The sequence below is a fragment of the Sarcophilus harrisii genome, chromosome 1 (genome assembly GCF_902635505.1).
Source record: "Sarcophilus harrisii chromosome 1, mSarHar1.11, whole genome shotgun sequence".
NCBI classification, from domain to species: Eukaryota; Metazoa; Chordata; class Mammalia; order Dasyuromorphia; family Dasyuridae; genus Sarcophilus; species Sarcophilus harrisii.
The window spans coordinates 585,509,659-585,526,530 of NC_045426.1; the positions used below are offsets into that span (position 1 = coordinate 585,509,659).

The 16,872-nt window shown below is 32.1% G+C and overlaps 1 protein-coding gene across 3 annotated transcripts in view; it reads left to right on the forward strand.

Moving 5' to 3' along the window:
• FZD6 (frizzled class receptor 6) overlaps positions 1–11,691 on the forward strand; it is a 56,541-nt gene extending 44,850 nt beyond the window's left edge. For 2 of the 3 annotated variants that reach the window (XM_031947073.1, XM_003760311.4), the window contains exon 7: positions 9,421–11,690. In XM_031947073.1, the coding sequence (XP_031802933.1) occupies positions 9,421–9,589 (169 nt within the window). In that variant the 3' untranslated portion in view covers positions 9,590–11,690. Of the gene's footprint in view, positions 1–9,420 lie in introns of all 3 variants that reach the window. The other variant, XM_031947074.1, reaches the window with a different exon arrangement.
• The last annotated feature ends 5,181 nt before the right edge of the window (positions 11,692–16,872 follow it).

Consider the following 16,872-nt stretch of genomic DNA (forward strand, 5'->3'; position numbering starts at 1 on the left):
CTCATTCTCATGATAGGTAGAGATCCTCTCACCCCTAAATTTTTCTCCTTTTCTAACAGTTCATATTTGACCTGGTGCCCCTCATAGCTTTTACAGTATTAGGTACTGAATTTTAGAGTTAACCCTTTGTTCCAAGGGAAGGTTAAAATTGATGAATCAGAGCAGCCACAACACTCAAAAACAATAAAAGGATAAGACAATGTAGAAGTGTAGAGGAAGAAAATTGTTTAAAAAAAAAAAAAGGAAACCACAAACATGATTTTTATTGTAGGGATTTAATATAGAACAGGGAAAAGTATTCAAAAAGAGTAAGAGTTAAATAAGAGTAAAAAACAAAGGTTTTTGTTTTTGTTTTGTTATTGTTGTTGTTGTTTGTTTTTTGAGAATCCCTTTTATCTATATACTGAGGGACCTTCCTCAAACTTCTCCACAACAGTATCTAGGAACTAGCCAGAAAACTAAAGAAAGACAATTTGTAGAGAGAAGAATTGAACCCAGAATTATGGAATTTGCTAAAGGTAAAAAAGAAACATAACTACAATGGCCAGTAGCCCTTCTTCCTGCAGTGCTATTTCAGTTGTCATATTCACTTTTTTCCAATTGGACTTCATCCAACCCTGACAATCCTAGAGAAGAGAGTATAGTCAACAGAGGATTTATCAGTTCTAACCCTTGTTATTACTTAATCTCTTAAATAGTATTCAGAATTTTAATGACAGATTTTTTTTTTAGTAAGGATACTACATAGGACACTCAATCATTACTACAGACAAAAGTTGATTAAGAATGTAAAATGAATAAATGCTTAAAGAAAGGAATAAAATGAAAGGAAAAGTCCTTAGCAACATTGTCAACACAATTTAAAAAAGAAAACTTTGATAATCATATTATTAGGGTATCATATATTTATATTTTACATTAGATTTATATTATATATTAGAGGAAAACACCAAATTACTTATTCAGAGAATCCACACAACTTCAACTGTCATGAAACATCGTAATCAAACTCAGAACTACATTCTCAAAAATAAATTTTGCAGTCAGCAAGGAAAAAAAAAAAACTTTTATTAGAGTCCAAAAAGAACCAGTGAGAATAGCATAAACTTACTCTGTAGTTATAAGAAATTAAAGGAAAAAATTAAAAGATAATATTTTGAAAAGAGATCAGTTAGTACCCTAAAATATTTTTTCCTGCAAAGTTGAGCCTATCAAAGAAGAAAAACAGAAATTAAAAAAGGAAAAGATTTGAATCATTCTTTCAAAAGAACCTATAAGTAAGCAAAGTATTCAACAGCCAAACTGAACAAACAGTGGAAAATTAATTTCAGCCAATAATGAAAGACTTAAAAAATGAAATACTGGCTTTCATGTGGCTAGGGCTAGACAAGTATGTGAAAATTATCTGTGCATTTTTTTAATCACATAAGACAGAAGGCAAAAAGTATCAGCGTACTAATTTAAAGAATAAAAGTTATGATAGGAAAAATTAGAAGTATGTGATAGATATGCATTAATTTTTCAGGAGGAAAATATCCTTTCATTTTATTGTTATTTAGTCATTTCCGTCATGTCTAACTCTTTCTGACCTTATTTGGGGTTTTCTTGACAAAGATACTAGTGTTGAAAAAAATCATAAACAATATATTAAAGATTATTTATTATGAATAGATTAATATCTTTTTTCTTTTTATTGAAAACATATCAGAATGGATGAGAAAACAATACCTTCTCCCCCCCCCAATTTGCTGTATCCTGTAAATACATTCTAATTACACATTTGCATGTAAAAAAAAAGTATTTTGCAAAAGTAACAATTCTAACTTCCAGACCAGTATCCATTATAGAAGATTAAAAAATTGTGACTTTCCATAAGGAACTTGATAGGGCATTTTAAGTTTAAATCAGCATATGCTGTTATGGAAAATATGAAAGTGGGAAAAGATGAGGCATGTGATTAATATGTGGGAAAGAATAGTTTGTAAAAAAAAAAAGATATGAGAAAAGTTAAAGATTTAAAGATATACAGAAGCCTTATACCTTTATATCATGAAAGAATTTATAGGTATTAGGCACAACTAACTTCAGAGAACATCATGAAAATTATGTGTTCATATACAAATGTATATTTTTTAACAAAAAAACATTTATTAGCAATGAAAAATAGGAAGCAGAAAACAGAAATAATGGTACTGATTTTGTAAATTTTATAGACTAAATTTAATTGATAGCAAGCTATTACTGTCATCATAAGGCAACTAAAAGAACCCAGAAAAATACCTTTACTGAGGAAATAATTGATTTACTTTCCAAGTATTGCCAAAGACAATGCCATTTTAGAATATAAACTAAAATATGGACCTGAACAGATTGTTGAAAAAATTAAACTTGACCAACATCTGTAGACTTCTGAATGAAAATATATTAAATTACACATTTTCTAATAACTCATAGTATCTTTATAAGAATTGATCATATGCTAAGTTTAAAAAAAACTAAAATGTAAAAAGGCAAATAATAAATGAATGCTTTATAAACCATAATACAGTAAAAAAAAAAAATAGCAATAAGAACTGTAGCAAAAGATACAGATTTTGTTAGAAATTAAGCTGTGACAACATATATGATGAATGAATCTAAGGACAAAAAATAGAAATAGCAAATAATTACACTAAATATAATGATAACAGATTTTGCTTACCAAAATTTATAGGATACAGTTAAAGCAGGCTTCATTGGAAATTTTTCTATTTCTTAAATTGGATAGAATAAATGAACTGAATATGCAATTTAAAGATACTAGGAAATGAATAAATTTAACCATCCTAAATCAAGTACCGAAAAAATAAGAATCTTGAAAATTAGAATAGAAAAGCTTTGAAATGAAAAGACTATAGAATTGCTAAACAAAATAAGAAGTAATTTTTGAAAAGATTAATAACAAAAACGTCTGAACAAGAAAAAGAGAAGTCAAATCGCCATTTTTAAATAGATAAAATGAAACACAACAGTGATGAAATAAAAAAATTAGAAAATATTGAGATTATATGCTATCAAAACTGAGAATTCAAGAGAATTTAATGAGTGCAAAATGTAAAATTTACATGAACAAAATAAGAATTATATTTTAACCAAATTTCAGTAAAGTAAATTAAGCAAATAAACTGCTAAAAGAGAAATGAAAGCCCAGGCTAGCTGAATTTACAACTGATTTCTGTCCAACGTTAAAAGAACAATACCTACCTATGCTACCAAAAAAAAAAAGTTAAAATATAGAGGCTAAAAACATTTTGCCAAATTTATTTTCTAAGACAGATATGGTTCTGACAGCTATTGGATCTGTCAGATATTGCAGGTAGGTGGCTAAATGGAGAGAGTGTGGGATCTAAAGTCAAAAAGACCCTCTTACTGAGTTCAAATCTGGCTTCAGACACTTACTAGCTGTGTAACTCTAGACAAGTCATTTAACCCTGTTGGATGTTTCAGCTCTACAAACATCATAATTCTCCCAGGATAAATCATTACTTAAAATATCATCATTGTATAGATTGGCTCAATTTTTGATACTCGGTACCTAAGCAGCTTTAGTTACGATGTCTTAGCACCTCCTCCTAAGGCCTTCTTTAGAGGACTCTGGACTTTGCAGGTAACTTCATTTTCCATCAGCTGCTCTGCTTGGTGTCAATTCCACAAACATAGATAAGTGCTTTCCCTTCACTCTCAACTCTCTTCAGATACCTTTTATGTATTGTAGGTTATATTAGTTTGTAGGCTTTTTATAGGATAGGGACTGTCTTTCCTTTTCTTTTTTGACTTTCTAGTGCTTATCACTATGCCTGGCACACAGATACTTAATAAGTGTTTATTAATTTGACTCAGATTCCTACAAGGGATGTAAGAATGGTTCAGCATTAGCATAATTGCTCATAAACAACAAAGAGAAAAAACCTTATGATTTTATCAACACATGCTGGAAACATCAAATATTACTTCAAAGTCTGGCATCCAAAATAGAGAATTGATACAACACTAAGAGCCATTCCCCAAAAGATCAAGGAATGTGACCAGATTTTATATGAAATGCAAAGTACAAATGACCACATTTAAACATGTTCTGATTATCAAATGATAAGACAAATGAAAATTAAAACAACTCAAGAGATTTCACTCTAAACCATGAAATTGGCAAAGGTGGTAGAAGATGGGAATTGTCAATGTTAGAAGGACTGGAGAAAGGTATACTATTAATGGAGTTGTGAAATGATCCAGGCTGTTCTGGATATTAATTTGGAATTATGCAAAGAAAATGTAAAGAGAGAAACTCAACTGTTTATATGATTTGACTGAGTAACCAAGGAACCAAGGGAAAAGGGATATAATTGTTAAATCAAAATATTCAAAGTGACATATAACAAAGTGGTAACAAAAGCCCAGAAAAAGTAAATAGCAATTTAAGATGTCTTTTAAAAAAATTGGCATTCAGAGAAGTGTGGGAAGACTTGTATAAACTGTGAGGGAAATAAATCAAAACCAAGCACAGTGATTACAATGTAAATGAGATCATTTTAAAAAATAAGTCATTCTCTGAGAATTTGAAAATCCAGTGGTGGTCCTAAGGGACAGATAGTGAAACATACATACCCCTGCTTCTCTACCACCCCCCTCCAATGCTAAGAGAGAGGGCTATAGAATAGAATATTATATTTGTTATGTAATGTGGTCATACTTTGTTTTTGCATAATTGCTTTTTTTATTATAAGGGGTTCAATTGAACAGAGGGATATTTTAAATGATAATATAATAAAGTGTAAAAAAAATAATAATAATAATTCCGGTCCCAGAGAACACATGATGAAATATCCCTCTTCATAATAAAAAAATCTTATTAAAAAACATACTTTGTCAGATAATGGCTATTGTTCTTGCTGTCTTAAATTGATTGATTTTTTCTTTGTTAAAAAGGAAGTTTCAATCTCAAAAATTTGCATGGATAATTTCAGAAATGAACAGTGGGACCAGGCAGGTCCCACAATTAAGTTCATTCATAGAGGAAGAAGAATCCTAAAATACACACTTATTTGAGCTGGTTAATAGCAATAAAATATAATGAAGTAGTGTGGGACTGGAGGTAGTGTGGGACCAAAGAGGAGAGTATACACACATTTATTGTAGTTTGGACTAAGCCCATCCATAAAATGGAAATAAGCTACAAAATGGATTAAAAAGGAAAGCCATTAATTTATTAGGAAAAAACTTAGAGCATATAGATTTTAAGTGAGGGGTTGGATATTTGCTAAACCTCCCTGAATATAAAAATGCATCTTCAGATCTTCAAACAATCTAACATTACAAAGAGTTATTATAATGAGTTACAAATAAGGAAACTACATTATACTTAAACATATAGCAGATAATGAAGTCAGTTCACAGAAATTAAGTAAGCACCTAGTGTGTGCCAGTAAAGAATTATATAATGTTGGGGGAAGAAACATGTATCCTCATAAGTATTTAGAAAAGAAATAGCATCAATGTTAATATACATGCAAAAATGTCATAGCATAAATATCTAAAGGAAAAGTTCATTATTAATTTCGGTAGTAATAAGCAAACATTTATTAAGCATGTACCATTTTCCAGGGACTATACTAAGTGCTAATGACATGAATAAAGGTAAAAATAGTCTCTATCCGAAAAGAGATCTGACAGTAGAGACAAATATGAAAATCTACAGTAGATGAAAGGTTATTTCACAAAAGAAGGCGGTGGCAGCTGTTGAAACTGGGAAAGGGCTCCTGTGAAAAGTGGATTTGAGCTGACCTTTGACGAGAACTTGAGGTAGAAATGAGATTGGAGAACATTTACAAGCTTGAAGATTAATGTAAAGACACAGAGACAGAAGGCTAGATTGTTGAAAGGAGTAAATAAAATCTATAACTTTTAAGATAAGAAGGGGTCAGGTTGTGAAGACCTTTATAATCCAGAGGACTTTATAAGCCCTGGAAGTAATAGGAGGGAACCAAGGAAGTTTATTTAATGAGAAGTGACGTGGTCACACCAAAACTTTAAAAAAGATAACAATTTTGGCAGATGAATAGAGAGAGAATGATTTGTAATTGAGAGACACCAATTTGAAGACTATTCCAGTAATCTAGGTGAGAGTTGGGATGAGTCTGAACTAGATTAGGTGGCTATGAGAGTAGAGAGAAGGAGATATGTTTGAGAGATGTTATGAAAGTAGAAATGACACACACACAAAAAGAGTTGTATTTGCAGGGTTTTTTTAATTGTGAAAATGTTATTCCATGACAAATTTGGTATGTTTATCATTCAGAGCATTCTGTCTTTCCAGGCTTCTTATATATTATTCCCTTTCACAAATTTTTATGATCTAATTGTCCTCTTCTTTTTGCTTTTTCCTTGTACATTCTGATTTCCCAACTTTGTCTTAGCACTGCTGTCTCCCACACTTGAAATATTTTGGCCTTTTCTCTATTTCCTGGCTTCTATCAAGACTCAGGTTAAATTCCATCCTCTGCAGGTAGCCTTTCTTGTTCTCTTAAGTTGCTAATGCTTCCTCTCTGACATTTATAGGGTAGATATCCAATCTATTCTATAATTATCCTGTGTGTACAAATTATCTCATATGCTGTTTGCCCCATTAGATTGGCAGCCTTTTGAGTTCATAGACTGTTTTTGCCTTTCTTTGTACAATTAACACTTAGAACAGTGCCTGGTTTGCTTATTGATTGGTTGGTTTTAAAAGAATACTGGATTTATAGTCAGTGGACATAGATTCATATTTGGCTCTGCTACTCACTACCTGTATGACCATGTACTAGTCTTTTAACTTTAGGACCTCAGCTTCTTCATATTTAAATGAGAGTGGATCTGATAACCCCTTACATTCCTTTTAGGTCAAAATCTAAAATCTGTGCTTTAAATCTATAACCTTTCTGTGCTTTTTGAACTCTCTAGCTCCCTGCTTGTCACATAACATTTGAATTACAAAAAAAGTTAAATCTAAGGGCCAACAATGAACATAGATTCCCTCCATCTCAATAAGTTTTTATAAAATAAAAATTTCTACTGTTCCTTTCCATCAAGAAATAAAATAATTTTTCACTAAAAAATATTCAAAATTATCATTTCCAGGATAATGGCAAAGTTTGGTTCCCACAAAATCCTTGGTTTGCAGAACATTATTGTTAAGTAACTTGCATAAAATGAGGATTTTATGACAAAGAATTAGGCCATTGATATCTACTTTAAAAAAAACTTCTAGTCAAAAGACACTTTACCAATTCAAAAGTATGTATAGTGACATAAGACATTGTATCACTATTAATGAAAAAGAATATTGAATTTGGGAACTAAGTGATGCAAATTATAGAGGATAAAAAATTCTACAAATAACAAAATAGAAAAAAAAATTAGGAGTATCGTGATGTTAGGAAGTGAATAATGGTTACATCAATCTCATCTTTTAAAGCCTGGAATTGTAGTTGAAATCCGGGGAGCCAGTGAAATCATTTTGAGGAAAAGGCCAGGGGCAAGATGTAGAGATTCTAGAGGATGTAGCCACAGTTAAAGGTTGGCACATGGATATGATACAACAAAGGAGACTAAGGATTCTAGGAGACCTACCTCATGTGAAATAAAAGTCAGACTCTTTTCAGCCATTTCAGCCTAAAGATTGAGTTATAGTAGACAAAATCTACCCCTCAGGAGTTTTTAAACTGCTGTAGCTTAGCAGATGCTGCAGCAGAATCAGAACATGAATGGCAAGAAGAAACTAGTAGAGGTAGGGCAGAACTTTTTTTTCGAAAAGAGTTTCTATAACATCATTTGAATGATGTTTATCTCAGTAGATGTTGAATGAAATGTTAAAAATAATAATATAAAGTGACTTAGAGTTTTAATAATTCTCAATGTTTTATCTTACCTCTACTTTCCCGTACTAAATCAAATAAGTTTTTTTTTTTTTTTTTACTAATTTAGGAAGCAAAATAGGACCTTTTCTTTCACTCTGTAAAAAAAAAAAATTACATAATATTTTCAAGTAACAGAAAAGTATTCTAAGGTAATGTTTCTATATTTTTTAGAATTAACTTTTTGACATCTGAGTAAAATTAACCACATGTCTATGACTATTGGCTAATTTTTTTGTAGCTAAAATAAGCTTTTTCCTGGTTAACTTGGGCTATTCAAAATACAGGTAAAGGGACTTATGGTTTATACTAAAATTGATGATGTGGATTTCCATACCTGTCTGCTTACTAATTAATCTTTAATAAAGATGCTATGTCTTGGGAAAAACATGAGTAAGTATATGGTGCCCCAAATTTTACAATTTCAGATATTTTTCATAAAATTTGAAATTTATTTCCTGGCTGTGTGGAACTAAATAACAATAGAATTCTAGATAATCATAGTGGAAATAAATTGGAAAGTGTTGTAACTTGCTTTGTGTGAATCTGGAATCTTACAATCATTATCTGAGACTAAGATGTAATGATTCACAAAGTACTGCATTCATTTCACATTTTGCTTCCATTCTCATAACCACATTAGCATTTATATAGTACTTTACAGTAGCATTTGTGGTCTGCACTTGAAGGTCTGCAAAGCTTTTTGCAAATGTGATTTCATTTTCTCCTCACAACACTGAGAAGTAAGTGCTATTATTATCTCCATTTTTTCAAATAAGACCAACAGATTAATTTACTTGCCTAGTGTCACAAAGCTAGTAAGTGCATAAGGCTAGTATTGAACTTCTGGTCTTCCAGACTCGCAGTACACACTTTTTCTTTTCACTGCAGTAACTAGTACAATTTTACTAGTATTTTTTACCTCATAGTTCCACCAGCCAAAACAATCAAAGCATCACAAAGACATTTGTTTGAAAAAACCTGTCAGTTCTTATTAATGTCTTATATTGATTAAAAGTTACAGCAGCAAGTCTGGTTGTATCTTACTGTCTCAGATCCAACTTCTTTGGCACTGGGAAAATATATTTTTTTGTATAACCCTACCAACCCCATTTGTTGTTTGTACACAAAAAAACTATCTTTTTCAGATACAGTTTTTACTTTGTATAACTATTTTTCTGTTTTAGTAAAATACATTACATTAAGGCAGACTTCTGCCTATTATCTCTTTATTAGATCAGCTTCAGAAGATGACAACCTCCATTCTCCATAAAAAAAAAATCAATAGATAGAAAAGACATATTGATCATAAGTTAGCAATGATTTAAGTGTTACGAGCATGACAGCTGAAAGTTTGGAGAGATCTGTACAAATTCTAATTGATAATTTTATTGTTCTTACAATATGGTTAAGTCCGGTATGATTTTGTGCGGATGTATTTTTCAATGTGTTTAACTTACATTGCAAATAATCTTTTTTTTTTCTTTTTTAGGGTAACCCCAAAAGCCAGTTTTACTGAAACTCACCTACTACAGAGTAGCAATTTGCAGATATCCAGCACTTCACAACCAGGTAGTCCTAAAGGCTCTACATCACTACTCATCCACTCTGCTTTGGACATTGGGAAAGAGCAGAATTCTGGAAATAATTCAGATACTTGAAAAAGGAAAATCTCCACACAATTTCACTTATAACTGCTAACCCCAAAGGGGATTCATGTTACACTGGAAAAGAACAATGCACTAAGCCTTATAAAGGCCTTTGTATGTATCTCTCATTTTGCACATAGAGTTACATTGCCTCCTGTTACAATGGAGAGAAAAGATTTCAAGAATGCTTTGTCAGTTTATAAAGAGATTAATGATATATAGCAAAAGGCTTAAAGAACTGAATTGCACAGGTTTAATGATAATAGGACAAATATGGAGATGGTGGAAAGAAGAATCCTTTTCTTAATTAATGAACATTGTTCTAAAATTTATGTCATTGTAAGTTGACATTTCATTTTTGTGAGTTGTCAAGATTTTATTTTACTTCAGTAATTTTAATCTAACTCTTCCAACTTGTTTTCTTTATTTTAAAAGTAAGCATATAGAGATTTGTAAAAAAAAAAAAAAAAAAAAAAAAAGACTATTTAAATTTTGTACTATACTGTTGTGCCATTATTTCATTTTAACAGTGTCATTGGTAGTTTTTACACTGAGCTTCACAGAAAAATTAGGGAGTGGAATAGAAATGATAACAGCACCTATCTTATTAGTAACAGATAGATATATTTTAAATGGCACATTTAAAATAATCAAAATACTTTGTGCCACATGATTCTTCTTCAAATAAATTATATCAACTAAAATGTTTAGTAACTTATTGCCTTAAATAAGATGTTATGAGAATCAAATAAATAATACCCGTAAAGTGCTTTGCAAACATAAGGCACTATATAAATATAAATAAATTAGCTAATATTATTATCAATAGTCATCATTCAGAGTAATATAAAATATAAAATAAAATTATACTTGTGATTTCATAGTTATAGGAAACCCCTTTACCAATTCATCTGGATACCTGCTCTGCAACTTCTGATCTTAGAGAATTATCGGGGCCACTCGATAAGTTAAATGACTTGCCCCTTTGCTCCTGTAAAGGCGTAATTTGAATCCAGGTCTTCTTCGTTCCAAATCTACTTTTCTGCCTTGTGTGCCTTTCTGCCTATCAAAATGCAATCCACTATCTAAATGCTCTTAAAATGACAATTTATGTGTTTTTGCCATCTGCCTTTAAAAATCTAAAATTTGTAAATAATTTTGTATGTCCATAGAAATTTTAGAAGTTTCTACTGAGATGAAATACCTAATTAATTTTAGAAATTAAATAGCTCTTTTGTGCAGCTGAATTTATGGTGCTGTTCACGTATAACTAATATGGTGTTGTGCTATTCATGAAATTTCTGTAATCAGTCCTTTTACTTTTTTTTTTTTGTTTTAAGGACAATATTCTAAAGGACTCTTTGATGTTCCCTCTTTAAAGGAAAAAAAAAAAGTTTCATGACTTCTTAAGAATGTTTACTTTGACAATTGGTAGATAAGCTGATTTTAACTCTCTGAAGGAAAATACTATTTCTATTGATCAGAGGAAGTTTGTATGATAATTTTTAGCAAAAATGTACAATAGAGCATATAATACAAATCAAGGTGTTCTCCCTACACAGAAAGATGTATCAAAAGTTCACTGGATTTTTAATTGTGCTTCTTTTTAGTAATAGGGTATATTTTAAATGGCACATTTAAAATAGTCAAAATATTTTGTGCCACATGATTCTTCTTCAAATAAATTGTATAGAATCTATTCAAGTGCCTTAGGATTTTGCTGAATGTTCCATTAAAATGTATTTTGTATCAGTAATATTAGTTTCACAAAAATAAGAAATGTAGTCATGGTAAACCAAAATAATTTTCCAGCATATTTTTAAATTTAAATATATTTCTTCACATTATTTTATTTCATATCAAATAAAATGTTTAGTAATTTATTGCCTTAAATAAGATTCCCTGATGCTTTTGATTTTTCCTGTTTACTTTGCATACAGTTGAAGTATAAAGAAAATATTCAATATACTACATTAAAATGATGTAAATATTTATGTTTTTGCATTTACAAATGTGAGCTTTATATAGACTTTCAACTATATATGACTTTGTATACTTTTCCAACCATTTGTATGATCTTTTCCATAATAAAATATCATTTGTTAAAGCCAGTTTTTTCCCAGAGTTTCTATAGTTATAAGGATTGTTTTATTTCTTTTTCTTTTTCTATCCCCAGTGTTTGTTTGGTACAGTGCCTGGCACATAATATATTTAATATAAATGTTTATTGACTGATTGACTGATTATATGAATAGACCTGACTTGAGAGCAATATGGTTTCCTGGAGCAATTGCTTGCTATATGAACCTCCATAAGCTTCAGACCAAGATCTAAATTAGGTTCTCTGATATGTGCTTGAAGAGAAGATATTCACAATACAATCATAATTTTTCAGGAAACCCTTACATTAATAGATACATTTGTGTATATAAGCACGTCTATTAAGCCTGTAGTATTATCTTAAGTTGTTTCTAATAAAGTGAGTAAACAAGACAAAGTTTTCATTGAATAAATGAGGAGCTGGAAGATGGGAGGATATAGGGACCAAAAAAGTTATATCACAAGGATTAGAAACAGGATTCCTGAAACAAGGTAGAGAGTTACAATAGAATAAATTATGGGATGTCTCAAAACAAAACAATAAAAATAGCCCAAAAGAATCATGGAACAACAATTTTGGGACTTGCAAAAAGAAATCCATACATTTCTAGTTATTGCTGCTCCAATTATAAGAATCTTTTTAGGAATTCATGGCTCCTTGAATAATCAAAATTATTTGTTAAATGCCTACTATGTGTTTGTCTCTGAGAATATGAAGACAGAAATCAAATAGTTCCTTCTGTGAAATGTTTACATGGTATCCAGGAAACATCCTGTGTGTACTTATATCAAAAGAGATGATAATATATGTAAATATGAAAGACTTTAAGTACCAGAAATTTTTTTTATATTTGATTCTAGAATGAGGCAATTAGAAACTATTGGAATTACTTGAGAAGGGGAATGGCATACATTTTGGAAAAATCAATGGCAGCTCTGTGAAGGATAGATTGGAATGGGAAAAGATTGAAGGCAGGGACTGTATTCTTCTTGCAGTATTTCAGGCAACCTAAGATGAAGGTCTAGAGTGGTGGCTATATAGTATGAGAAAAAGGGAGAGAAGTGAGAAGGGTGAAATCCTTGGCTTAATATTTTAGATTTATCAAACACTGATCATTAGCTACCTTATAGAATAGGTACACAATGTCAGTTCTTTAGGAATGGGATTACTGTCTTTCTGGATAATTGAGATAGCTTTCCAGTTAGTCTCCATGTTTCAAGTTTCTACTTCAGTACATCTGTTCAGCTACCAGTTATCTTAAAAGTATAGGTCTGACCACACTCTTATTCAGTAAATTCCAATGACTCCTTTATTTCTAGGATCAAATTTAAAATCCAATGATGACTTTTAAAGTCCTTTACAAAGTGAATGCTTCCTACCTGTCTACTCCTCTTACACTTTTACTCTTCAACATGATTTACAATACAGTAGTACCCTTATTTTTCCTTGCACATGATACTCTTTGTCTCCCAACTCCTTGTCTTTTTACTACCTGCACCCCAAGCCTGGAAAGCTTTTCCCCTTCACATCTAACTATTGGCTTCCTTACCTTTCTTCAAGACACAGAAGTAACATTGGAGGATTGTACTATATTTGGATTCTTTCCTGTAATCTTATCATAGTTGAAGTGAAAAGGGTAGAGGAATGCATCTCAACTCTCTAGATTATCAAAGAGAATGAAATGTTCCTTAAAGGAATGGAAGAGGTACTCCAAAGATGAAACAAAATAGGAAAAAGCCTATGAAGAAGAATGCAATTCTAACCTCCCATAAAATGGGAGAGTGGAAAAGAGTGATACAGAAAAGCAAGGGAAGGTTCACTAGAAAACAAGAGAAGTAATAAGTACTGTGTATTTTGTTCTCCTTATTCTTTTGTCCTTTTCCCCATAATAGGATAATACTCTGATCTTCATAACTATCACAACAAAATTCCTAGCACAAAGTAGCTAATTTTAAAAAATTAATTGAGTTATTTGATTGATTCCTATGGAGGGGAAGCTGTACTGTTTCAGAAGAATGTAATTTCTTACGCTCCAAAGAATCCATAGGTCTTATTAAGTGAAAGCTCAACTAGGTGGCCAGAGAATGAAGAGAAGATTAGTAGAGATTGACAGCTTCTTTCTGAGCAATATGGAGGTAGCTTTCTATCAACCTAATACTACAAAACTGCCATCTTCATAGGGAATATATCTAGAGTGTTGTAATGACTTTCATCATCATAGAAATTGAAATCACTGTCCAACTGCCTCATTTTAAGGATGAGAAAAAGGCTCAGAGAAATTATGAACATTGACAAAGGTCGTGCAGATGATATGCATTGCTGGGATTTAAATCAAGATCATTTAATTCTAAATCTAACTTAGATGTCAAGTTTCATGCCTGAATGCTAGCTAGAGAATTGGAGAGTTGGAGGGTTTAGAAAGAAGAGCCCTAACAACTTTAAAGAGGTAGGGAATGAAAGCACTATTTTGTAAGTTAGGAAAGTAATATATCTATTTATAAATAACTTACACAAGGTCACATAACTACTAAGAACTGAAGCTGGGATATGTACCAAAGTCAGTGAATGCCAAGTTTAATGTCTTTTTCATTATACCACACAAGTAGTTTAGATCAAGAAGTCCAGAATATGGAGCATCTGGAATGGATATATCTTTTTGAGGTTATAGAAGTGTCGTTCTAAAAACAAAATGTCAAGAGAGTATTCCAACATGAAATTGCAATTCCATTCCTAACTGACTGGGATATGGAATTATCTTTCCTACTGTTAGAGAAATTGCAAAACAGGGGGTTGAGGAATTGGACAAATTTAAGTATTTTTTGCCATATTCTTTGTGAAGAAATCCAAGTGAAGAAATCAGAGAAAGAATGATCCTAGTTGGGAAAAAAATGGGTGATAAAGTACAGGTAAATCTGTCATTTGTATTTTTTTATTATAATAACTTTATATTGACAGAACCTATGCCAGGGTAATTTTTTTTACATTATCCCTTGCACTTACTTCTGTTCCAACTTTTTTCCCTTCTCTCTCTCTCCACCCCTCCCTCAGATGGCAAACAGTCCTATATATGTTAAATATGTCGCAGTATATCTTAGGTACTATATATGTGTGCAGAACCAAACAGTTCCCTTGTTGCACAGGGAGAATTGGGTTCAGAAGGTAGAAATAACCCAAGAAGAAAAAAAAATGCAAACAGTTTACATTCATTTCCCAGTGTTCTTTCTTTAGGTGTAGCTGCTTCTGTCCATCATTGATCAATTGAAACTGAGTTAGATCTTCTCTTTGTCAAAGAAATCCACTTCCATCAAAATACATCTTCATACAGTATCGTTGAAGTATATAATGATGAGTCATTTTTAAAAGTAAATTGAACATTATAAAAGAAGGACTAATTCAGACTTCCAACAGATGCAAGATTTGTTAGCAAACCGATGGTTAGAAAATGAAAGCTTGGAAAATACATTTGATATTTTTTTTTCTTGAATGTATGAGAGAAAAAGAAGATGGACTGCTCATTTGACTTGGGGATAAAGTATAAGAATAAAAAGTGTGTGTCAATGGAGGCTAGAATAGAAAGAAGAGAATTAATAGCTGTCATCAAGTATTTGAAGACATCCTATAGAAGAGTGATTTAGACTTGTTTTACTTGGCTGTAGATGACACAATTAAGAACAAGGGGTAGAAGTTACAGAGAGACAAAAAGAAAAATATTTTTTCTTCCAATTGCTATCCAAAAGTAAAATAGGCTATTTAGGGATACAAATGCTCCCCTCTTTTTTGAATATCTTCAAGCTGAGGATAGGTGGACTTGTGACTATCAAGTAACCCCCCTTAACTGAGTATCCTATTCACTTGATGAAATTATAAGATGTCAGGAGCAATTGACAGAGGCAATAAAGCATTCCTCCAGATTTTGAGTGGCATTTGTAAAATGTAGGGCACATTTCTTTGGACTTTAGTTCATTTGAACATAACAGGGCCAGGAAAACTCAACTGAGAATTGGCTGAAAAGAAGAACTTACTCTTGGGTGAGAGTTTAGGACTCTACTACACAGTGAGCTCTGAGGAAAGAATTCAGCTTTGCCTTTGTATTTCTTCCAGAATGTGGCTAAACTTGGAGATTAGGAAGAAAGGGAAGAAAGATTTCTCATTCCCACCTGTACATTCAACAGTGATATCTTGTGGCAGAGGCACACAGTCATGGAAGATGATGTATCAGGTCTGGGGAGATCAGCTGTAGAGTGGAATCAAGCAAGTCTGAGAGGAGTCAAAGGGCTGACACCTGGAATTGGGGTCCTGCCAGCCCTAAGATGTAAACACTCATTCTTTCTTAAAAGTGTATCTCAGTAGGCCAGGTCAGAATGTGAGCTGAGCCTGGAGGCAACAGTGACTTCAGCCAAGCATTGAAGTAGCTTTTAGAAAAGCCTGAAAGACCAAGGTTGGTGGGAGTAATACGAGGATATCATCAGTCTTGAAACACTGCAGCCTCCAAAGTATCAAGTTCCCTCTTTCTGTGTTTCTTGACTACATATTTCCTACATGGATGGTTCTTTACTTGGAAGCTGCATGAGCATGCATTCTTCAAATGGACATTGCATGTATTTGTGAAAGCATATATCTCAAGTCATTGTATAGGCACTTTTCCAGGTATGAGATGGATTAAAATGCACCTGATTTTCCTGCCCACATTGGGTGCCAAAATGTGGTATTCTCTTCTTTTTTATAATATAATCATTCTCTAAGAGCAGGTTTCTTGGGGAGATTTTCTGGAGGCAGCCTTAGTTTCAGTTCAACATAATAATCACCTCAAATACAGCCAGCTGATAAAAATTCAAACGTTTATTTCTTATCTCTTTCCAACTCCGGTTAGTTTTCTTAGAGGCCTCCCTCTCCTTGGTTCTAAGAGCTCTTGCAGCTTTGTCCTTTGCTTCTGCTTTCTTCAGCCTCCAGCCATCACCAAGGTGGAAGATGGAATGAATCTGACTCCACCTCTGAGAGTGGGCTTGTGTGTCTGGCTCTGAGAGCTTCTTGCTTATATGCTGTGCACTGAGTACACACCAATCATTATATCATTGGGAAACCATTATTTGTTGTAGGATTAAATCAATGCTAAACTAGATTTAAACATTGTCTCCTCAATTCCACTTAGTACCTTGTTTCAAGTTCTGGCCCATAACATCTCCTTGTAGTATCA